Raw genomic sequence first — 26,157 nt, 5'->3', positions numbered from 1 at the left:
GTAATGTTCTTATTTATTTATTTACTTATTTACTTATTTGCTTCTCATTGCGGTGGCTTCTCTTGTTGCGGAGCATGGGCTCTAGGCGTGCGAGCTTCAGTAGTTGTGGTGCGTGGGCTCAGTAGTTGTGGCTCGCGGGCTCTAGAGCGCAGGCTCAGTAGTTGTGGCGCACGGGCTTAGCTGCTCTCCGGCACGTGGGATCTTCCTGGACCAGGGATTGAACCCATATCCCCTGCATTGGCAGGCGGATTCTTAACCACTGTGTCACGAGGGAAGTCCTGCCTGTAATGTTCTATTTCTTCACCTAGGTGGGTTCATTTGATAATACACTAAGTAGCTGCATATTTATATTTTATGTACTTTGTTATATTTGACTATTAAATGAAGAGAAACAAGTGAAGAAATATGGGCTAGGTTATGGATTTCTGAGCAGCATAAAAAAACTGTACCTAAAGAGAGGTGCATTAATGGAAGAAAAAAAAGAAAAGAGGAGTATAATAGAATGCTACACAGCTTTATTTAGGACTTTTTTGCATAGAACACTTTAAACAATGATTTAAATCAAAACAGCAATATCTTCTGGGTCAAAATTTATTGACACTTGCCCAGAAAGAGAAGCTAATACAGTAGAATACACAATCAAGAATTGAAAAGAATTTGATAAACTGGAAGACATGTTAAAAATGAGCATGAAGCAATCTTAATAGGAAAATTCAGTCCTATGTTTATACCTAAAAGTCCAACCGTAGGTAGGCACTTGAGTTAACAATTGATATATGGGAGATGAAGTTATTTGACTTAAAGTTCACTACAAAGCAACAATACAATGTAGGAAATAAAAGGGTTGATGTAATACTCAGTAGTGTTAGCAAAAGTGGAGTATGGGATATGGGATCTGGATTGAGGGAATTATTCCTCCACTATTTTTTATACTTTTGGGGTGACAAGGTATCATTTTGCTCAATTGCAAACACAATTTAAGAGCAATTGATTTAAAGAGGAATATGTCCATGATACCGAATTAATTCATTCAAGAATATACATCTGTTTAGTGACTACTATGGGTCAGACATGCTAGATTCTCACTGGGTTTGAGAACCCCAAGACAGAAATGACATTGCTGCTTTTGGTTTCAGCTTCCCCAAGTAAGTAGCTTAGAAGTCATCACTCCCATTGCTACAACAAGAAGCTGAAAAAACTGAAAACCAAAAGCTTTTCTTAGACCTCTAAGAGAACTGATGTTTCAAGGCAAACCACCACTCCAAAATTTGGAAACACAGGTGAATCCAGAGAGTCACAGCTGAGATTTGCTTATTTAAAGAAGACACTGGAGCCAGAAACTCTGTCAGCAACCATCATAACCAAACCCAGATATGACACAGATATTGACATTATCGGACAGGGAATTTAAAATAATTATGTTTAATATCTTAAGTGCTCTAATGGAAAAAAGATAACATGCAAAAACAGATGGATAATTTAAGCACAGAAATGGAAATTCTTAGCAGGAATCAAAAGGAAAAGCTAGGGGGCCTCCCTGGTGGCGCAGTGGTTGAGAGTCCGCCTGCCGATGCAGGGGATACGGGTTCGTGCCCCGGTCTGGGAGGATCCCATATGCCGCGGAGCGGCTGGGCCCGTGAGCCATGGCTGCTGAGCCTGCGCGTCCGGAGCCTGTGCTCCGCAACGGGAGAGGCCACAACGGTGAGAGGCCCGCGTACCACAAAAAAAAAAAAAAAAAAAAAAAAAGGAAAAGCTAGGAATTAAAACACTGTAACAGAAATGAAGGCTGTCTATGATGGGCCCATCAGTGTACTGGACACAGCCAAGGAAAGACTTAGTTAAAATAGGTCAATAGAGGGCTTCCCTGGTGACGCAGTGGTTGAGAATCTGCCTGCCGATGCAGGGGACACGGGTTCAAGCCGTGGTCTGGGAGGATCCCACATGCCGCGGAGCAACTAGGCCCGTGAGCCATGGCCACTGAGCCTGCGCATCCGGAGCCCGTGCTCTGCAACAAGAGAGGCTACGACAGTGAGAGGCCCGCGCACCGTGATGAAGAGTGACCCCCGCTTGCCACAACTAGAGAAAGCCCTCGCACAGAAACGAAGACCCAACACAGCAAAAATAAATTAATTAATTAACAAAAAAACAATTAAGGAAATAGATGGCAGATGGTGGTAACCAGGATTCTCACTATTGGACAGGAGGTTACACATAAGCCAAAGGAAGAGGCCAGAATGATCCCTATGGTAATGGATTAGAGTTAGAGACATAAGTATGAACTCATGTTTAGTTCAATATAGATACGAATGGTTACATACAGAAATATTTCTAGATATGTGTATATACCTGGGTTATTATACTCATATTTCCTTGCTCTGTCAACTGACAGGTCTTAGAAGCAGCTATACTTGATTAGCAATGAGTACTCCCAATGCCCAGATCTTAGTTTCTAGCACCATTCTCCAACAAAAGGAAAAAGGACTCTTCGGAAGAAACAGCTGACTGCAGGGCTAGGGCAGGAAATACATAAGATGATCCTGGAGCACCTTGTAGGGTCTGAAAATAAATACACACACACACACACACACACACACACACCCCTAAAAGCGCTCCAAAGGGCCAAAGTTGGAACAATTTGAACAACAAAATAAATAAGGTGATGGTAGATACAAACCAAAGTATAAAAGAAATATTCATGAGTCCATACTGATATAGACAATGATTGAATAAGTACATAAATGTAGGAAAATAGATATATGTCCCATGCAGAAGAATTCCAAATAATTTAAGCATATACTCTGACTTCAAAGAGGTAGGGGCATAACTCCTCACTCCTTAAGTGTGGACTACAGATAGTGACTTCCTTCCAAAGAGGACAGTAGGGAAAGCTGTAAAAAAGAGTAAGTTTACAGTGGCAAAATCTGACCAAGAAGTGACTAATACTACCAAGTGATGAATGTCAACATCAACAGTGACGCCGTGTTGATAGTACAATATGTTGTGATTTTTACCTCTATGGTCTTCCAGGAATATATAACTCAAGTCTAATCATAAGAAAAACATCAGGGCTTCCCTGGTGGCGCAGTGGTTGGGAGTCCGCCTGCCGATGCAGGGGACGCGGGTTCGTGCCCCGGTCTGGGGGGATCCCACATGCCGCGGAGCGGCTGGGCCCGTGGGCCGTGGCCGCTGAGCCTGTGCTCCGGAGCCTGTGCTCCGCAAGGGGAGAGGCCACAACGGTGAGAGGCCCGCCTACCGCAAAAAAAAAAAAAAAAAAAAAAAAAAAAAAAAAAAGAAAAACATCAAACAAATCACATGAAGGACATTCTACAAAATAAGTACTTGTTAAAATTGTCAAGTTATCAAAAACAAGGGAAGTCAGTAACAGTAACAGCTAAAAGAAGCCTAAGGAAACAAAACAACTCAGTGTTATGTGCTATCCTAAATGGGATCCTGGAACAGAAAAAGGACATTAGGTAAAAATTAAGGAAATCTGAATAAAATATGGACTTTAGTTAATAATAATATAGCAATATTAGCTCATTAATTGTAACCAGTGTACCATACTAATGTTAGATGTTAATAATAGGGGAAACTGGGTGTGGGGAATACGGGATCTCTCCCTATTATCCTTTTTATTTTTTCTGTAAATGTAAAACTATTCTAAAGTAAAATGTTTATAAAAAAAGAGATATTGCCCTTGACTCTGAAAAATTCATGTTCTTGTGAAAAACCAGGAGTGGCAACAAATAGTTATAATGCAGTGTGGTAGAGGTAACATTTTAGCAGTGCCTCGAAGAAAGAGTAAGAGTCAGCTCTGTGACAACGTGGAAGAAAAAACATTCCAGAGGGAGCACACCAGGAGTAAGGGTTAAGAGGGAGGATATTTGGAGAAGAACAGTAAAACAGTGTGGCTGAGACGTAGAGAAGAGGGAAGAGGCTACAAACGATGCTGAAACATCTTATGTTTAATTTTTAAAAAATGTTTAAAGTATACCAAAAGCGTCAAGCAGATTTATTGTTTCTTTCACTGTGGCTTCCCTGGTGGCACAGTTGTTACGAATCTGACTGCCAATGCAGGGGACATGGGTTCGAGCCCTGGTCCAGGAAGATTCCACATGCCGCAGAGCAACTAAACCTGTGCGCCAGAACTACTGAGCCTGCGCTCTAGAGTCTGCGAGCCACAACTACTGAACACGCGTGCCACAACTACTGAAGCCCACGCGCCTAGAGCCCGTGCTCCGCAACAAGAGAAGCCACCACAATGAGAAGCCCACGCACCGCAAGCAAGAGTAGCCCCCGCTTGCCACAACTAGAGAAAGCCTGCACACAACAACGAAGACCCAGTGCAGACAAAGAGGTATCACCTCACGCCAGTCAGAATGGCCATTATAAAAAAATCCAGAAACAATAAATACTGGAAAGGGTGTGGTGAAAAGGGAACCCTCCTGCACTGTTGGTGGGAATGTAAATTGATACAACCACTATGGAAAACAGTATGGGGGTTCCTTAAAAAACTAAAAATAAAACTACCATACGACCCAGCAATCCCACTACTGGGCATATACCCTGAGAAAACCATAATTCAAAAAGAGACATGTACCCCAATGTTCATTGCAGCACTATTTACAACAGCCAGGACATGGAAGCAACTTAAGTGTCCACTGACAGATGAATGGATAAAGAAGATGTGGCACGTATACACAATGGAATATTACTGAGCCATAAAAAGAAATGAAATTGAGTTATCTGTAGTGAGGTGGATGGACATAGAGTCTGACATACAGAGTGAAGTAAGTGAGAAAGAGAAAAACAAATACCGTATGTTAACACATATATATGGAATCTAAAAAAAAATGGTACTGATGAACCTAGTTTCAGGGCAGGAATAAAGATGTAGACATAGAGAATGGACTTGAGGACACGGGGTGGGAAGGGGAAGCTGGGGCAAAGTGAGAGTAGCATCAACATGTATACACTACCAAATATAAAATAGTTGGCTGGTGGGAAGCAGCAGCATAGCACAGGGAGATCAGCTCAGTGCTTTGTGATGACCTAGAGGGGTGGGATAGGGAGGGTGGGAGGGAGGCTCAAGAGGGAGGGGACATGGGGACATATGTATGCATATGGCTGATTCACTTTGTTGTACAACAGAAATTAACACAGTATTGTGAAGCAATTATACTCCAATAAAGATCTATTAAAAAAATGTTTAAAGTATACCAAAAGTGTCAAGCAGGGTTATTGTTTCTTTCACTGTGATCTGTTTTCCTGAACCACTACTTCAGTTAGTAGACACATATACTTTTAATAAACCAAAGATCTCCCATAAAAGCTTACAATATGGCCTGTACGATGCCACTTTATTTATCCAGAAATTTTCTTTTCTCTTCACGTATTGGACTCTTTTTTGTTTTATTTTAAAGAAACATTCTAACACACTTCAAAATATATATTATCAGCTAAGGCAGATCCACTAAAACTAAATGATATCATGCTTTGCATAAGATTTACATTAAGTATAATATGACCACGATATGCAGAAAACCAAGATACAAAGCAGGGATTAATTATTGCTCAGAGAAAATGCCCACCTTCCTTGCTTTACTGAGAGTTTAACTTGGGTTCTAAGAATTGCTCTTTAATTTGGCCACAGCCAAAGTAAATGAGCTATAGTGTAACACTATTTAAAGCAATGTTATGCATAAATATATCTTGTCAACAGACTTCTTGTTAAAACCTAAAATGCATTTTAATACATATTATTTTTAACTATGGGATATGCAGCTCTATGATTCAACCAAAATTTCATATACAATCAAATTTTGCTTTATACTTTATTTCCCCAAATCAATGTCACAGGTAGAGCTACTTAAGTTACAGGTATTCATAATATTCAGCTGAATGTAAACTTTCATTTAAACTTTCACTAACTTCTTTTTGGATATCAAGAAATAATTATTCCTCCTTTTTGCATAAAGAAAAGGAGATATTTTTTGGAGAAAATGAATGTACAAAAATATAATAGCCCTGGGTAGCATTTACGAGAAAACAACTCTATTACTGATTGTACAAAATAGCCTCGCTTACATGATTTTACCATTTGGGACCGTTTCCAGTCTCTAGGAGACTGTTTTCCAATCACCTCTTACTAGACAGTGTTTTAGTAACCTAGTGTTTCTAGAAAGGGGAAAGATGTGCTTACCAAGAATTAGCTCTACACTCCAAAGAATAAAGACTAGAAGTTCATTCTATTTTCTTTACAGAATAGATATTTTTTCATTATTTTTTAATTCCTTTGTCTCAGTACCTACTCCCTGAAAAGCTACTTCAGTAATAGATTAAGAGCAAAAAAGAAGTAATAAAATATTCAATATTATTGTAAAGAAAACCCAAGTACAGATAGTTATGTTTTTCACTGTTCCATTAAACAGGGAGGTAAAGTGATAAAAGTGTTAATTTTCTATACGAAGACCTATTATACACAACAAAGCTGAAAACAAAACTAGTGCAAATCATACATGTGTACATCATAGGTACATAATACATAATTAAATGTGTGTTTACTATTCAAGTGTACCATGTATTGCTATTGTCAGTTATTTACTGGGTCTAAGATCTATCAAAGGCATTACCAAAGAGTATCTTACTTATTTAACTAAATTTCCTTTCAATCTGAATAATTACTATCCATCAAATGAATTTCATGAAATCAGATCTTGTTTATAAGTGAAACTATATCATATCATAATTTCAAGATTTCAAGATGATTATTGTAAGATGAAGGTGACTACCACAAAACAATTTTCATATACGGGAAAACTATTTTAAGTGAATCAATGAACAAATGGAAATCTCTTTAAAGTATCTGATATCCTTTTCTTACTTTTATATATATGTTTCATAAAAATGATTGTATAGGGACTTCCCTGGTGGTCCAGAGGTTAAGACTCCACGCTTCCACTGCAGGGGATGTGGGTTCGATCCCTGGTCAGGGAATTAAGATCCCACTTGCCATGCAGTAGGACAAAAATTAAAAAAAAAAAAAAGATTGTACAAAGAATGTCACCAAGAAGAATCTCTTTTAATAAGATGAGAATAATGTCTTTAACTGCCTAAAGCATTGATCTTGATTCCCCTCCTTTTTTGTGTTGGAACCACTTTGAGAGAAGTATTCAATAACATAAAACAGGGAATGAATACAATATTTAACATGACATCATTTAACATGACAAAAACGACGCATATTTGGATATAATTCTATGTTTTGCAAGTTGATTTCATACACATTAGCTTGCCTCATTCAATTCTTGCAAAAACGCTATGAAATAAACAAGGCAAACTTTACCATCATCATTTTATACACAAGGAAAGTGATATTTTGAAGGCTGTGGTGATTAAAATAAAGTCATGTGACTAGTGAGCTGTAGATTTCTGATTACAGACAGTGTTCTGAACCTTGTTCTCATGCCCTTCTACCTTAGCAACCAGGTATGGGAATGAGTCCATGCAATGCATCTCACATAATTATTCAATTATTGTATCTGAAATTTTGTTATATTCAAGTTCATGAGAACACGTATATCAGGTTCATAGAGTGATAAATGGAAAAAAAGTAACTTTTCTAATTTGGAGCAAGACAGGAAAACAGAGGTAGATTTCATATATTCCATTTCAACATTCTAGGAAGTGTTTCCAAAAATTATACCGCTACAAAATATAAGCATAATTTTCTGAAACTGTAAACTCATTATTTCAAGTACTTTCTAAAGCTAACATTTCTATAATCCCCTAAGCCTATTTTCTTTAAACTTTCAAATGCATTTCAGGGCAACATGATTTCAAAGCAAGGAGGAATAAATTTCACCTATAGGAATCCACTTAGCATTTGGTTAAGCACTTCCTTCATTGCAAAGATTTGAAAAAAAATCAATATGCAGCACAAAAAATGAAACTTAAAATGTTAGTTTCATTACTTGCAAATGAAATATTGAAGACTGTACTTACCTGTAACAGTTAGTTCAGTAGTTCTTCTCACAACAAAGCCTCCATATTTTAATTCACACGTATAATTTCCAATGTCGTCTTCTCTGACTTCTCTTATAAGCAGGGTATCTCTTTTGAATACAATACTTGGCCTCCATGTTTTTGTCCTACATTCCTACGTGAAGAACACAAAATTTTTATAGTACATATAGTTACTTAAAGTATTTAAAATAACTAAACTAAAAGCCTCTAAAGTTAGATTTTAAAAGAGCTAGAGTTGTGAATTAATGCTAAGGATTTTCAAAACTTCTCCACATCTCTGGGAAATCAGGTACCTCAATTTGAAAAAAGCACTTTTAGCAAGAGTCACTTTATTAACGTCTAACTTTAGTGTCTCTAAATCAGATATGTACTGATTTATTAGATATAAGAAAATGACATTTATTAAGATTACTCCTGACATCATTTTTAGAAGCAAATAGTCTGCATTTGATGATTATGAAATTAACTACTTTGATACTGATAATATAAAATATAAAATGAATTTTTTAGTGGAAAGCAGAAAAACTAATTCTATAGAGAAAAATGCTTTAGTTCAATATTTTAAATCTTTTAAGGCTGCATTTAGAAATAATTCAATCTTTTCATAGCATATATATTCTACAGTCCATGGAAAAAATGGCCATTATTTATATGCAAGGTCTTTATAGTCTCACAGTCTACCAAATTATGGTCTCTGCCTTAAGCTTTGGATTATAATGATGTTGGCTCAGGAGATTTCTGTTTTTGCCAAACAGAAGTCCATTTTCTCTAGCCAGATTCGAAATCAGTGGAATGAGGATAAAATAACTTTAAACCTTTTAACATTATTCAGAGGTAATATTATTTTGTTAAAAATTTATTGCCAAATCAAATTTATGCAGACCATTATTTTGATTATGTGTCTCAATGCCTGTGTACAATTGGGGGACAATTATCTGGTTATTTCAGTCCAAAATATACACTTAATATCCTCATATTAGTTGCATAAACTGTCATAGTTGCATAAATTATACACTAAATGTATGCAATACATATTCCCTTGACTATGGAAAAATAATCTGAATTGTTACAAGACTTTTAAATTCCACATATACTGCATCTCCACCCATCACTTCACTAATTATGGTCTTTATAGTGTAAGGTCACAATGACTAGGGAGATGGTGGAAGTATGACTAAAGGACCAATATGAGGCCAGCCATTTAAAAAACTGAGTGTGTGACTCTGTGTGTGTGTGTGTGTGTGTGTGTGTGTGTGTGTGCGGCCTCTAACGTTTCAGCAAATTTTGAGATACTATTTGCAAAAAGTGAGCAAAAGTGCATGACTCTTAAGATCAACTTATTGGCAAACAACAAAGAAACTGCATATTTAGAAGCTGAATGTACACATATGAGTACTAGAAAAATATTTGTACTTGAAGACCTTGGGTCAAACTCCCCTAATACCTCTCGCCTTTGAGGAAATCATCAGGGCTTGCTTAGAATCCTCCTGTGGAAAGCAGGCAAACCACAGAAAATCCGGGTAAGAAATATATAATTAAAAAACTTAAAAAGTAAATAAAGCTCACATGCACAGAAACAGAAATAGTGGGGCGAATATTTAAGGGCTATTTAATACTGTCTAATACAGAAATCCAAGGGAAAAGTAGAAAAATATTTCAACAGTTCCCTTGATGTTCTGAACACTCCATTGTTTATTGTCAAGAATCAAAAGCAAGTCATTCAAAGAAGGGCATTACTAATTTTGGAAAAATCCTTTAAAAATTGTTAAAGATGTACTTCCTGTTTCATTTCTAACAAGTTTTGAATTCGTTATCAGTCCTGAGGGCTCATATTCTGTATACTGACATTTGTGAATCTAGTTACTAAAAGATCCAGCTTCCTAAATTCCTATTTCCAGTTAGTTGGACAAAGCAAAAGTTTACACTAGGTATCTTTAAATCATGGAAAACATATTCCAGACAAATGTTCATAGCATCTATATTGTATTTTCTTGGGTATGTTCAATAACAAAAGCATCTTTTAGATATAAATAAGTTGAAGAACATGTTCAAATCTTGAAATTCAGTCAAAGTCAATGATGTGACAGGAAGAACAGTGCCTGATTATTCTGCTTAAGCCTAAAGTTGCTTCTGGTTTTTGAAAAGAAGTTAATCTAACACTATTTTTATAATCGTATACATTTTCATCAGATTTTTAAAAACATGTATGCTTTTATACAAAAGGGATTAGGATATGCACAAAGATACTTCCATTAGACAGAATATTTCAATAAAACTAGTGTACCATTTTATCACAGAAGCAAGTCAATCCTTTTTCTCCTTGTTTGGGGACATTTTGGACTGCTTATATGAAGAGTCTGAAATGAATGCTTAATGCATTTTAGTTCCTGAAATTATCAACACAGATTACAATAGACTTGATAGGATTATCAGCATAAACTACATATAAACATTAACACAATAGCTTATTACAATGTACTAACAATACAAATATTGACTAGGTTTATCAAAGCCCCTGGATTAAAAACTTATAATGACCAGCACAACTTGCTGTAGTGTCTTAGGAAGGCAGAACTGAACTATATAACACCTATTTAAATGTTTTTATCCAACTTGCCCTAGAACAAGGTACACATTAATCTATTTAAAAGTGATAAAATAATTCATAGTCCATACCTTATACCATAGGATTTCAGGTTCTCTGGATGGTAGTAAAAAATCTTCTATGTCACGGCACGAAATTTCCTTGCTTTTGCTAAGTTCAGCTTTATCAAAGTACTTCATCTTGGAATTGTAGCACAGTCCAGTGTCATTTTCACCCACTGTCAGTGAGATGGATACTTTCATACAGTAAGTGGAGTTTCTGTAATGAAGCAGAATAAATATGGTGGCCTGGTGTGAACAAAAAGCAACTGCTGTCAAGGCAGTGTATTTACTTCACTCAAAAGGGGAGAGAGGGAGAGAGGCATAAAAACTCTACTGATAATTAATGTGTGGTATCATGGCTTATTCCACAGGGCTCTATGCTGTCAGCCAGCTAAACAATGCTTGGTTCTGTTAAACCATTTACATATTTTTCATATGCTAGAAAAAAATTTTTATATTATAAAAAAGTTTGGTTTGAAAAACTGTTCAATAGACATTTTTACCTAGATTTTATCTAGGAAAATAAAATAAAGGAAGATTTAGGTCAAGAAACAAGTCAAGCTGGTCATAATTATGCTAAAATTGGTAAATTCATACTCAGCCATAAAAAAGAATGAAATAATGCCATTTGCAGTGACACGGATGGACCTAGAGATTGTCATACTGAGTGAAGCAAGTCAGACAAAGACAAATATCATATGATATTACATATGCAGAATCTAAAAAAAAAATGGCACAAATGAACTTATTTACAAAACAGAAATAGAGAAAGTCTGGATGCAGTCAGCTTACAAAAGAAGCCATCTATGGACTATTGGAGAGGACTGTGCCTCACCAAAAGATAAAGAAACAGAAGCCTGGAGAGCCTCCACTGCTAGTTTAAGGACCCAAGAAAGCTGAATTTTGAGCTGGAACTTTTCCTAATAGGAACCGTCCTTGGGGAGACCTTCAAGATGGCGAAGGAGTAACACGCGGAGATCAGCTTCCTCCCCACAAATACATCAGAAATACATCTACATGTGGAACAACTCCTACAGAACACCTACTGAACACTGAAAGCAGACCTCAGACCTCCCAAAAGGCAAGAAACTCCCCACGTACCTGGGTAGGGCAAAAGAAGAAAGAAAAAACAGAGACCAAAGAATAGGGACGGGACCTGCACCAGTGGGAGGGAGCCGTGAAGGAGGAAAGGTTTCCACACACTAGAAGCCCCTTCGCGGGCGGAGACTGCTGGTGGTGGAGGAGAGAAGCTTCGGAGCCACGGAGGAGAGCGCAGCAACAGGAGTGCGGAGGGCAAAGCGGGGAGATTCCCGCACAGAGGAGCGGTGCCGACCAGCACTCACCAGCCCGAGAGGCTTGTCTGCTCACCCGCCGGGGCGGGCGGGGGCTGGGAGCTGAGGCTCGGGCTTCGGTCGGAGCGCAGGGAGAGGAATGGGGTTGGCGGCGTGAACACAACCTGAAGGGGGCTAGTGCACCACAGCTAGCCGGGAGGGAGTCCGGGAAAAAGTCTGGACCTGCCGAAGAGGCAAGAGACTTTTTCTTGCCTCTTTGTTTCCTGGTGCGCGAGGAGAGAGGATTAAGAGCGCTGCTTAAAGGAGCTCCAGAGACGGGCGCGAGCTGCTGCTAACAGCGCAGACCCCAGAGACGGCCATGAGACGCTAAGGCTGCTGCTGCCGCCACCAAGAAGCCTGTGTGCGAGCACACGTCACTCTCCACACCTCCCCTCCCGGGAGCCTGTGCAGCCCGCCACTGCCAGGGTCCCGTGACCCACGGACAACTTACCCGGGAGAACACAACGCACTCCTCAGGCTGGTGAACGTCACGCCGGCCTCTGCCGCCGCAGGCTCGCCCCGCCCTCCGTGCCCCTCCCTCCTTCCGGCCTGAGTGAGCCGGAGCCCCGGAATCAGCGGCTCCTTTAACCCTGTCCTGTCTGAGCGAAGAACACACGCCCTCAGGTGACCTGCACGCAGAGGCGGGGCCAAATCCAAAGCTAAACCCCAGCAGCTGTGCAAACAAAAAAGAGAAAGGGTAATCTCTCCCAGCAGCCTCAGAAGCAGCGGATTAAGTCTCCACAATCAACTCGATATACCCTGCATCTGTGGAATATCTGAATAGACAACGAATCATCCCAAATTGAGGAGCTGGACTTTGGGAGCAACGATATATATATATATTTTTTCCTTTTTCTCTTTTTGTGAATGTGTATGTGTATGCTTCACTGTGTGATTTTGTCTGTATAGCTTTGCTTTTACCATTTGTCCTAGGGTTCTGTGTCCATATTTTGTATTTTTTGGTTTTTTTAAGTATACATATTAGCACTTGTTATCGTTGGTGGATTTGTTTGTTGTTTTGCTTGCTCTCTTCTTTCTTTCTTTCTTTTTTATTACTTACATTTTTTAAATTTTTAATAATTATTATCCTTTTAATAACTTTATTCTATCTTATTGTTTTCTTTCGTTCTTTCTTTTTCTCTCCCTTGTATTCTGAGCCATGTTGATGACAGGGTCTTGGTGCTCCAGCCAGGCATCAGGGCTGTACCTCTGAGGTGGGAGAGCCAACTTCAGGACACTGGTCCACAAGAGACCTCCCAACTCCACGTAATATCAAACGGTGAAAATCTCCCAGAGATCTCCATCTCAACACCAGCACCCAGCTCCACTCAACGACCAGCAAGCTACAGGGCTGGACACCCTATGCCAGACAACTAGCAAGACAGGAACACAACTGCACCCATTAGCAGAGAGGCTGCCTATAATCATAATAAGGTCACAGACACCCCAAAAAACACACCACCAGACGTGGACCAGCCCACCAGAACGACAAGATCCAGCCTCATCCTCCAGAACACAGGCACTAGTCCTCTCTACCAGGAAGCCTACACAACCCACTGAACCAACCTTAGCCACTGGGGACAGACACCAAAAACAACGGGAACTACGAACCTGCAGCCTGCAAAAAGGAGACCCCAAACACATTAAGTAAAGCAAAATGAGTAGACAGGGAAACACACAGCAGATGAAGGAGCAAGGTACAAACCCACCAGACTAAACAAATGAAGAGGAAATAGGCAGTCTACCTGAAAAAGAATTCAGAGTAATGATAGTAAAGATTACCAAAATCTCAGAAATAGAATGGAGAAAATACAAGAAATGTTTAACAAGGACTTACAAGAACTAAAGAGCAAACAATGATGAACAAGACAATAAATGAAAGTAAAAGTTCTGTACAAGGACTGAATAGGAGAGTAACTGAGGCAGAAAAATGGAAAAGTGACCTGGAAGATAAAATAGTGGAAATAACTACTGCAGAGCAGAATGTAGAAAAAAGAATGAAAAGAATTGAGGACAGTCTCAGAGACTTCTGGGACAAAATTAAACACACCAACATTCGAATTATAGGGGTCCCAGAAGAAGAAGAGAAAAAGAAAGGGACTGACAAAATATTAGAAGAGATTATAGTTGAAAACTTCGCTAATATGGTAAATGAAATAGTCAATCAAGTCCAGGAAGCACAGAGAGTCTCATACAGGATAAATCCAAGGAGAAACATGCGAAGACACATATTAATCACACTAGCAAAAATTAAATACAAAGAAAATGTATTAAAAGCAGCAAGGGAAAAACAACAAATAACATACAAGGGAATCCCCATAAGGTTAACAGCTGATCTTTCAGCAGAAACTCTGCAAGCCAGAAAAGAGTGTCAGGACATATTTAAAGTGATGAAAGGGAAAAACCTACAAACAAGATTACTCTATCCAGAAAAGATCTCATTCAGATTCAAGGAAAAAATTAAAACCTTCACAGACAAGCAAAAGCTAAGAGAATTCAGCACCACAAAAACAGCTTTAAAACAAATGCTAAAGGAACTTCTCTAGGCAGGAAACACAAGAGAAGGAAAAGACCTACAATAACAAACCCAAAACAATTAAGAAAATGGTAATAGGAACATACATATTGATAATAACTTAAATGTAAATGGATTAAATGCTCCAACCAAAAGACATAGACTGGCTGAATGGATACAAAAACAAGAACCATATATATGCTGTCTACAAGAGACCCACTTCAGACCTAGGGACACATAGAGACTGAAAGTGAGGGGATGGAAAAAGATATTCCATGCAAATGGAAATCTAAAGAAAGCTGGAGTAGCAATTCTCATATCAGACAAAATAGACTTTAAAACAAAGACTATTACAAGAGACAAAGAAGGATACCACATAATGATCAAGGGATCAATCCAAGAAGAAGATATAACAATTGTAAATATTTATGCACCCAACATAGGAGCACCTCAATACATAAGGCAAATGCTAACACCCATAAAAGGGGAAATTGACACTAACACAGTCACAGTAGGGGACTTTTAACAGCCCACTTTCACCAACGGACTGATCATCCAAAATGAAAATAAATAAGGAAATGCAAGCTTTAAATGATACATTAAACAAAATGGACTTAATTGATATTTATAGGATATTCCATCCAAAAACAACAGAATACACTTTCTTCTCAAGTGCTCATGGAAAATTCTCCAGGATCGATCATATCTTGGGTCACAAATCAAGCCTTGGTAAATTTAAGAAAACTGAAATCATATCAAGTGTCTTTTCCGACCACAACGCTATGAGACTAGATATCAATTACAGGAAAAAACCTGTAAGAAATACAAACACATGGAGGCTAAACAAAACACTACTAAATAACCAAGGGATCACTGAAGAAACCAAAGAGGAAATCAAAAATACCTAGAAACAAATGACAATGAAAACACGACGACCCAAAACCTGTGGGATGCAGCAAAAGCAGTTCTAAGAGGGAAGTTTATAGCAATACAATCCTACCTCAAGAAACAAGAAACATCTCAAATAAACAACCTAACCTTACATCTAAAGCAATTAGAGAAAGAAGAACAAAAAACTTCAAAGTTAGCAGACGGAAAGAAATCATAAAGATCAGATAAGAAATAAATGAAAAAGAAATGAAGGAAACAGTAGCAAAGATCAATAAAACTAAAAGCTGGTTCTTTGAGAAGATAAACAAAATTGATAAACCATTAGCCAGGCTCATCAACAAAAAAAGAGAGAAGACTCAAATCAATAGAAGTAGAAATGAAAAAGGAGAAGAAACAACTGACACTGTAGAAATACAAAGGATCATGAGAGATTACTACAAGCAACTCTATGCCAATAAAATGGACAACTTGGAAGAAATGGACAAATTCTTAGAAATGCACAACGTTCTGAGACTGAACCAGGAAGAAATAGAAAATATAAACAGGCCAATCACAAGCACTGAAATTGAGACTGTGATTAAAAATCTTCCAACAAACAAAAGCCCAGGACCAGATGGCTTCACAGGCCAATTCTATCAAACATTTAGAGAAGAGCTAACACCTATCTTTCTCAAACTCTTCCAAAATATGACAGAGGGAGGATCACTCCCAAACTCATTCTATGAGGCCACCATGACCCTGATAACAAAACCAGACAAAGATGTCAGAAAAAAATAAAACTACAGACCAGTATCACTGATGAACATAGATGAAAAAGTCCTCAACAAAATACTAGCAGACAGAATCCAACAGCACATTAAAAGGATCATACACCATGATCAAGAGAGGTTTATGCCAGGAATGCAAGGATTCTTCAATATATGCAAATCAATCAATGTGATATATATACCATATTAACAAATTAAAGGATAAAAACCATATGATCTCAATAGATGCAGAAAAAGCTTTTGACAAAATTCAACACCCATTTGTGATAAAAACCCTCCAGAAAGTAGGCACAGAGGGAACTTTCATCAACATAATAAAGACCATATATGACAAACCCACAGCCAACATCGTTCTCAATGGTAAAAAACTGAAACCATTTCCTCTAAGATCAGGGACAAGACAAGGTTGTCCACTCTCACCACTGTTATTTAACATAGTTTTGGAAGTTTTAGCCACAGCTATCAGAGAAGAAAAAGAAATAAAAGGAATCCAAATCGAAAAAGAATAAGTAAAGCTGTCATTGTTTGCAGAAGACATGATACTATACATAGAGAATCTCAAAGATGCTACCAGAAAACTACTAGAGGTAATCAATGAATTTGGTAAAGTAGCAAGATACAAAATTAATGCACAGAAATCTCTTGCATTCCTATACAGTAATGATGAAAAATCTGAAAGAGAAATTAAGGAAACACTCCCATTTACCATTGCAACAAAAAGAATAAAATACATAGGAATAAACCTACCTAAGAAGACAAAAGATGTGTAGCAGAAAACTATAAGACACTGATGAAAGAAATTAAAGATAATACAAACAGATGGAGAGATACACCATGTTCCTGGATTGGAAGAATCAATATTGTGAAAATGACTATACTACGCAAAGCAATCTACAGATTCAATGCAATCCCTATCAAACTACCACTGGCATTTTCACAGAACTAGAACAAAAAATTTCACAATTTGTTAGGAAACACAAAAGACCCCGAATAGCCAAAGCAATCTTGAGAAAGAAAAACGGAGCTGGAGGAATCAGGCTACGGACTTCAGACTATACTACAAAGCTAAAGTAATCAAGATAGTATGGTACTGGCACAAAAACAGAAATATAGATCAATGGAACAGGATAGAAAGCCCAGAGATACACCCATGCACATATGGTCATCTTATTTTTGAAAAAGGAGGCAAGACTATACAATGGAGAAAAGACAGCCTCTTCAATAAGTCGTTCTGGGAAAACTGGACAGCTACATGTAAAAGATTGAAATTAGAACACTCCCTAACACCATACACAAAAATAAACTCAAAATGGATTAAAGACCTAAATGTAAGGGCAGAGACTATAAAACTCTTACAGGAAAACACAGGCAGAACACTCTATAACATACATCACAGCAAGATCATTTTTGACCCACCTCCTAGAGAAATGGAAATAAAAACAAAATAAGCAAGTGGGACCTAATGAAAATTAAAGTATTTTGCACAGCAAAGGAAACCATGCACCAGACAAAAAGACAACTCTCAGAATGGGAGAATATATTTGCAAATGAAGCAACTGACAAAGGATTAATCTCCAAAATATACAAGCAGCTCAATATGAAAAAAACAAACAACCCAATCAAAAAATGGGCAGAAGACCTAAATAGACATTTCTCCAAAAAGGACATATAGATGGACAAGAAGCACATGAAAAGCTGCTGAACATCACTAATTATTAGAGAAATGCAAATCAAAACTACTATGAGGTATCCCCTCACACCAGTCAGAATGGCCATCATCAGAAAATCTACAGACAACAAATGCTGGAGAGGGTGTGGAGAAAAGGGAACCCTCTTGCACTGTTGGTGGGAATGTAAATTGATACAGCCACTATGGGGAACAGTATGGAGGTTCTTTAAAAAACTAAGACCAGAACTACCGTATGACCCAGCAATCCCACTACTGGGCATATACCCTGAGAAAACTATAATTCAAAAAGAGTCATGTACCAAAATGTTCACTGCAGCTCTATTTACAATAGCCAGGACATGGAAGCAACCTAAGTGTCCAGCGACAGATGAATGGGTAAAGAAGATGTGGCACATATATACAATGGAATATTACTCAGCCATAAAAAGAGACGAAACTGAGTTATTTGTAGTGAGGTGGATGGACCTAGAGTCTGACATACAGAGTGAAGTCAGAAACAGAAAAACAAATACCGTATGCTAACACATATATATATGGAATCTAGAACAAAAAAAAAAGGTTCTGAAGAAACTAGGGGCAGGACAGGAATAAAGATGCAGACGTAGAGAATGGACTTGATGACACGGGGAGGGGGAAGGGTAAGCTGGGACAAAGTGAGAGAGTGGCATGGACATATATACACTACCAAATGTAAAACAGATGGCTAGTGGGAAGCAGCCACATAGCACAGGTAGATCAGCTCCGTGTCTAGTGACCACCTAGAGGGGTGGGATAGGTAGGGTGGGAGGGAGACGCAAGAGGGAGGGGATATGGGGATATATGTATAAGTATAGCTGATTCACTTTGTCATAAAGCGGAAACTAACACACCATTGTAAAGCAATTATACTCCAATAAAGATGTTATGAAAAAGTAAAAAACCAAAAAACAGAAATAGAGTCGTAGGTGTAGAAAACAAACTTATGGTTACCAAGGGGGAAACGGGGGGAGGGATAAATTGGGAGATTGGGATTGGCATATACACACGACTACATATAAAATAGATAACTAATAAGGACCTACTGTATAGCACAGGGAACTCTACTCAATACTCTGTAATGACATATATGGGAAAAGAATCTAAAAAAGAGTGGATAGGGACTTCCCTGGCGGTCCAGTGGTTAAGACTCTGTGCTTCCAATGCAGGGTGCACGGGTTCGATTCCTGGTCAGGGAACTAAGATCCTGCGTGCCACGCGGTGCACCAAAAAATAAAAAATAAAATAAAAAGAGTGGATATATGTATAACTGATTCACTTTGCTGCACAGCAGGAACTACCACAGCATTGTAAATCAACTATAGTCCAATACAAATTAGTTTAAAATAAAATAAAATTGGTAAACTGAACAAAGAAGGAGAAAAATGTAACTGACCTATTAAGCATAATGGAAGAATCTGAGAAGGGCATTCTGCAGACCTCTGATTTACAACCAGTCAGTCAGAAGTGGAGGTAATATTGTGGACTAGCAATTGGCATCTGAATTGTGTGTGTCACAGGTGGGGGCAGTCACGCAGAACAGAGCCCTTAACCTGTAGGATCCGATGCTAAGTCCAGGTAAGCAGTGTCCGAAATGAACTGAATTGTAGGATATCCAGCAGGTTGAAGAATTGCTTGGTGTGGGAAAAACCCCACATAACTGGTATGAGAAGTGTTGAGAGTAGAGGAGAAAACCAGAGTTTTCCATTACTGTTAGTTATTCAGCTTTATATTGGGTAACAAAGAAAATTTCCACAAAATTAGAATTTAGGGCTACTGATTGTAGATTTCTCTAGCTTCATATAATATGTACTCTACAAGTATATCTAAAATATTTAATAGGTGAAACCATCAACCATTAAATAGTCAATTAGTAGCCTGAAAAATGTCCTGAGAGAATGTGCTTAGGGATTTTGCTAGAATGATGAGACATATTCCCTGCCCCCAGTCCCTCACACTCCAGAAGTGATACACAAGTAAATAGTTAAAATTCAAGGTGGTAAGTACTACAAAGGGGTATGTACCAACAGTAGTGTCAAAGAAAGAAACAAGAAGACCTCATAAATTGTGATATCTGGGTATCTTAAAGTGTAAGAATTTAACAATTTTAAAAAAGGTTATTTCAGAGAATAGTATGCACAAAGGCTTGAAGGCATGACACAACTTGGCATGTTTGAGTAATTGCAAATAATTTGGTGTGGCTGGGTTATAAAATAGTGATAAAGGAACAGCAGGAACTGAAACTGGAGATGCGGGCAGGAGCCAGACTGAAAGTCCTGTAAAGCCACCGTAAGGACTTTGGACTTTATGCTGGGAAATGATGACATCTGAATTTTGGAGAGATTTTTCTGACTGTAGTGAGAAAAATGGATTGGATTGGATTGCGAGGAGGACTAAGTACAGTGAGACAAATTAGAAAGCAACTGCATTCATTCAAGAAAAAAAAAAGTAACTCCAACAAAGGCAATGCCCAGTGAGATAGGAAGGAGGGATCATGTTCAAAATATATTAAAGATATAGAATAATGTGACAGTGAAGGAGTGAAGGAAAGAAAGAGGCATACAAGATGATAAAGAATTTTTTCAGATGAGTACATGAAAGGTAGAGTCAATCTTTTAGCATGCAAGATACTGAAAAAGAAACAGCTTTGAGAGAAAGGAAAGTGTGTTAAATTTTAGCTTGAGCTTCACACTCAAGAGGGGAAAAAAATCCTCTTTGGGGCTGCCAGCAATATTGCTCATGCATTATTTATTAATTTAACTCCAGTACAGACTGGAGCACGTGCTTCTCAGGCTCATTTTAAGATAATTTTTTCAGAAAAATATAACTAAGTTATTAGCTATCTTAGGATGCATTCAAATGTGTCTTAAGAAAATATTCAAGGTTTTAGAAAAATACTGACATTTGTAGAACACGTTAGAATTCTTAAAGAACAGACTTTTCTAGGAAGTAAATCAGTGAATTCTAATCTTGGACCTTCCACATTAATCTTCTAAATTCAAGAATCTTAGGTTTCCTTTCTATTCAAACTTATACTGTTGTCGATTTCCCCATACCTCCTTGTATCAAATACCAGGTCTTTTTTTTCTACAGGCAGTTGGGTTAAGAGTAAGATCTCTAAAGCCCAACTGCAGAGTTTCAGATTCCAGCCCAATCACTCATTACTTTTGAAATTAGGGAAAGTTACTTGACTCCTTAGGCTTCCATTTCCTCATTTGTACAAGGAGAAAATAATACTAAAGACCTCATAGGTTGCTGTGGGAATCAAGCATGTTAAAACACAGTGTCAGTCTTTTAGTGAGCACTCAGTAAGTATTAGAGCTTATCATCAGTACTGCATCCCTTTTTCCTACTTCCTTTATATTTCTATTTTGCAGTAGGGCTAAACAGTGTTTGTTTACAAGGCAGGTTAGATACGCAATATCACCATGACGATGCCTTCAGTTCTGTGGTGTTTAATGACTGTGAAGCGTAAGAATCCAGATAAGTCCTGGGATACCTGATTGCGTTGGACAAGAATGAGAAAAGTTTATGAAAAATACGACTCTTTACCGCAGCCACCCTCTCTTGCTCTACTATAAAGGCAACTGACCCCTAATTTTCAGAAAGTGGCTCCAGATGAGCACCCTTAGATGTTCTTATTTTCCTGTCTTTTGTTCCCTAGCTTTGTGAGGCGACTGCTGATTTACTACTCTCTGGTAATGTCTGGAATTCCAGACTCCCCAGGATAGCACTACTTTCAAATTACTTTCCATGTTTTAATACTTGTTTACTGTTTCTGTTCATCAGGAGGTGATTTAAAAAGCTAAAAATAAAGCAGCATCCAATGAATGCTACAGTCCTATTTACTGAGAAGAGCTAACAGGAAGCAAGCAACTTGTGACACATTAATAAACATATGATCCCCCTGAGGGGAATTAGACACTCTCAAAGTGAAGAGTCCCATCCGCCATCATTAAATTTGCAGCATGACTGCTATGGCACTGTGGCTCTCTGCAGTCGGGGAAATACAGTGGAATGGGGTAAATGGGGAAAGAATGCTCCTCCAGGATTTACGGTAAAAATCATCAGCACATATCTACTCAGCTTCCATTGTTTTAACACATGAGCTGCAATCTAGGCAAAAGTGAAGTCATGACTGCTGGTTCCAATGTTTATAAAATGGGTAGAGAGAGACAGGATATTATAGGTATGTGGACAAAACAGTTGTTCATAATTGAGAGTCAATACTCATCTTTTCCAGTGAAGAAATGATATTAATGTGAAATTTTTTCAAAACCTAGTTTTCTCTGGCAAGGGTAACCCTGCAGGACACACCAAGTACACAAAATGTGTTGTACAAACAGTTTAGAGAGAGTTACTTCTTTCAGCCTCCTGAGGTTACAGCAAAGGGACCCAAAGCCTAAAGAAGTCAATGATTTTTTTTTGAAGTCAATTAGTTGTCTAAGTTCTACTAATTGGTGGCAGAAATGGGATTAGAACATATATCTCCTAACTTCTAATTCATTGGTCTCTTCTGTATACTACTGAAGATAAGTAGTGCTGGGTTAGCACACATAAACTATATATACATTGTTTAAAACAAAAGCAAGTTACCTACTCTTAGCCCTGATTTTATATTATTTTATATTCTAGAATAGATGCCTACTGGAGAAAGGCAGAACACGCTCTAACTTAGATTTCTTTGAAAAGTTAGGTCCTTAAGCTCCCAAACATCTAATAAAGAATAAGATGGAGCAAGCAGCAGGTATTAAAGAAATATCATGGTTTCTTCAGCTCTTTCTACTACACACTTTCTACATATATATATACATACTTGTAAAAGAAATGGCTTCTGAAAGGACTGGCTTAGGACCCTGTCTTATAAGGAAGAAGGAAATCTAGCCTTAAATCCAGTGCAAATACTGGGGATTAACAAATATTTTTGGACATAATCAAGAAGTAAATCTATGACACAAAAAATAAAGTTAGAATACTTTCTGTAAGTAGTCTCTGCAAGTCAGTACAGTGTATCGAAGTTCTCCATAGGTTCCTTAGTGGTGTGTTACTTTGAAAAAGTGAAAGATTCTGAATTGGCATGCATGGGAGCTACCAGAGATTTTATAATTTATCTTTTGAAGGATGACAACATCACGCAGCTACAGATCGAGGTGTGGAAGTTTGGGTAGTGCAGGCAGGGGGTAAGAAAGAAAAATATATGTGGGAAGAGAAATTTTGTATATTGCCTGATTAGCTATAGAGTAAAATAAAAGCCATGTTATGCCATACCTAAGGGTAGCACAGTTTCAATCATTCTGTAATCACACCCCCAATGCATGATAATCCATAGTATTCAGTGTTTCTCTCCACTCTAACAGAATTACCAGTAACATGATTGTTAAATATGTCCTCTAACGGCGGCGCCACTAAACACTTGACCTGTATATTATGTTAATTTCCTGGTCCCTAGGGGAAATAATAACATTTCCATAATGTTTGGAAATCTCTTCCCACTTATGAAGTGCTGAGAAAGACAGGGATTTAATCAATGTTTTTTAAGGATTAAGTTGTTTTAGGCTTCTATGTTTTACATGATTTACTCTAACATTCACTGGTCTTTTTTCAAGTCATAATCTTTTGTACATAATTTTTTGTGTGTGAAAACAAAAGCACAGAGTATTCTTGAAGTGTTACAAATGTTTGGGCACTGAAAAGCAGCACAGAGGGATGGAAGATCTGAAAGTTCAGTTACTACAGAATGGAGCAGAACTCCATTGTTTGGAAGGTGACTCCTTAACCATAAATTTGACTGTACTGTTTAATCATTTGTTGTGAAAATAAAATGTTGGGAATCAAAAATGTCAGGGTTAGGGCTTCCCTGGTAGCACAGTGGTTGAGAGTCCGCCTGCCGATGCAGGGGACACAGGTTCGTGCCCCGGTCTGGGAAGATCCCACATGCCACGGAGTGGCTGGGCCCGTGAGCCATGGCTGCTGAGCCTGCACGTCCGGAGCCTGTGCTCCGCAATGGGAGAGGCCACAACGGTGAGAGGGCCGAGTATCGAAAAAAAAAAAAAAAAAAAAGTCAGGGTTAGATTGTGGAGGGAACCTCTTACAGTTTGTTAGGCCTTAAATATACTTTGATAGTTTATTTCTAATCTTAAAGCCTTCCAATTTTTCTATCTGTAATTTTTTTCTATCAGTCCTTATGGTGATGCCTGAAGCTATGTGTGTGGCTCCTCTATCTTATCTTTCTTACACACACTATGCTTACAGCTACTGACAGTAAATGTGAAATTTGTTTGGATTAGGTTTTCTTCTCAGAAGAGCTCTGGAGGACCTATTGATTTAACTGTGGTTGAAATCAGTGCTTCTGAAAAGATTAGAGTAAGTACACTGAGCAATTGATAAGACCTAAAAATGCCAATTTATTGCCTTCTTGTTTGAAATCTTTCTTAATAATTTAACCAGTAAGTTGAACTTCATCCTCAATCTTCTGCTAACTATAAATTCAAAATAATTATCTCCCACTTTTTGACAGAAAGTGAATAATATAATTTTATCATTTTAATTTTTCTAGCCTAGTATTCCTGGAATATTAGACTTGAGGAGGCCTTAGTGTATGAAATTCTAGTCTAGTATTTCTCCACCTGAGTTATTGTTGGGCACGAGAACTTTCAAACTTCACCACTATAGACCCCAAGGTCTCCTTCTAGACCTCTTCTGGAGGGAAAGAAAAAGAGGGAGATTAAACAAACAATCAAACAAACATGGCACTGAAGGAAACTGAGGCTCAGGAAGTGGTCTCAAGGTCATATAAATGACAAATTTCTTCAGAGAAGCTATGGCTGACCTCCTCTATCACTATCCATCTTATCTCTGTTTATTTTCTTCATAACAATCACAATTTGTAATTACCTGTTTTCCCTTATTTTGCTGCCTCCGCTGTTAATATGTATTCTTCTCATAATAGGTAAAATGAGAGAGTTAGATGTATGCTGTTTGAATTCTTAAAGGCATATATTTTTAACAAGGTAAAATTCACACAACATAAAATTAACCGTTTGAAAGTGCACAGTGAAGTGTCATTTAGTACATCCATGACGTTGTGCAGCCATCACCTCTATCTTATTCTAAGACATTTTCATCATTCCAAAAGGAAATCCATACCCATTAACAATCACTCCCCATTTCTCCATCCCCATAGCCCCTGACAACCACCAATCTGCTTTCTGTCTTTATGGATTTGCTTACTTGGAATATTTCATATAAAAGAAATCGTACAGTATGTGGACTTTTGTGTCTGGTTTCTTTCACTTAGCATAATATGTTCAAGGTTCATTCCTGCTACAGTATGTATCTGTACTTCATTCCTTTTTTTGGCTTAATAATAGCCTATTGTATGGATATATCATATTTAGTTTCTTGGTATATAAGCTGATGAACATTTGGGTTTGTTTCCACATTTTGGCTATTAAGAAAAATGCTGCTATGAACGTTCACCTACAAGTATTTGTTTGAGTGTCTTCTTTCAGTACTTTTGGGTGCATACTTAGAAGTGGAAATGTTGAGTCATATGGTTATTTTATGCTTAACTTTTAAATGATTCAGGCACTTTTCAAAAGAAATCTCTTATGCTCTTTCTCCCTTTCTGAACACTCCAGTTTCTTCTGACACATGGAGAATAATCCATTATAAGAATTTGTTCAGTGATGGCCAATGGAGCATAAGGACTTAAGAAGCCTAGTGATTTCCCTAAGTGTCTTGTACAGTGCCAGGCATATAACAGGCACCCTCAATAAATATTTGTTAAATGAATGAATGAATGAACTATTAGTTAATGGCTACAAAGTTCTGGTTTACATTTATTTTTTGCTTAATCCCTCTAAACAACCCTCACCTACATCCTACTGCACTTTTCCCTCCTCTCCCTGTATGCTTCTTTGACATAGCACACACTTCTTGACAGTGGATGTGGTAAGCAAATGTCTCTTCCAGGCCAGGCAAAAACTACAACACAGCTATAAAGACTTTCTGGCAATGAATAGTTACTTGCAACCACCTGATTATCTCTTCCCACCCTGCATACAACAGACCTTCTTTTCAGCGTAGTTGACCTTCTTGATTTGAAAGATATCCCACTACTGGGCATATACCCTGAGAAACCCATAATTCTAAAAGAGTCATGTACCACAATGTTCACTGAAGCTCTATTTACAATAGCCAGGGCATGGAATCAACCTAAATGTCCATCGACAGAGGAATGGATAAAGAAGATGTGGTACATATATACAATGGAAT

The 26,157-nt window shown here is 38.0% G+C and overlaps 1 protein-coding gene across 1 annotated transcript in view; it reads right to left on the bottom strand.

Moving 5' to 3' along the window:
* The window catches only part of IL1RAPL1 (interleukin 1 receptor accessory protein like 1), a gene marked incomplete at both ends in the record, with an annotated part of 1,135,095 nt that overhangs the window by 548,053 nt on the left and 560,885 nt on the right, over nucleotides 1-26,157 (bottom strand). The window contains 2 exons of the mRNA XM_079727212.1: nucleotides 8,005-8,158; nucleotides 10,702-10,888. Of these exons, the coding sequence (XP_079583338.1) occupies nucleotides 8,005-8,158; nucleotides 10,702-10,888 (341 nt within the window). The remainder of the gene's footprint in view (nucleotides 1-8,004; nucleotides 8,159-10,701; nucleotides 10,889-26,157) is intronic.

Source organism: Hyperoodon ampullatus (genome assembly GCF_949752795.1).
Source record: "Hyperoodon ampullatus genome assembly, chromosome: X".
Lineage (NCBI taxonomy): Eukaryota > Metazoa > Chordata > Mammalia > Artiodactyla > Ziphiidae > Hyperoodon > Hyperoodon ampullatus.
The sequence above is the reverse complement of the archived record's forward strand: the minus strand, read 5'-3'. Positions and strand labels throughout refer to the sequence as shown.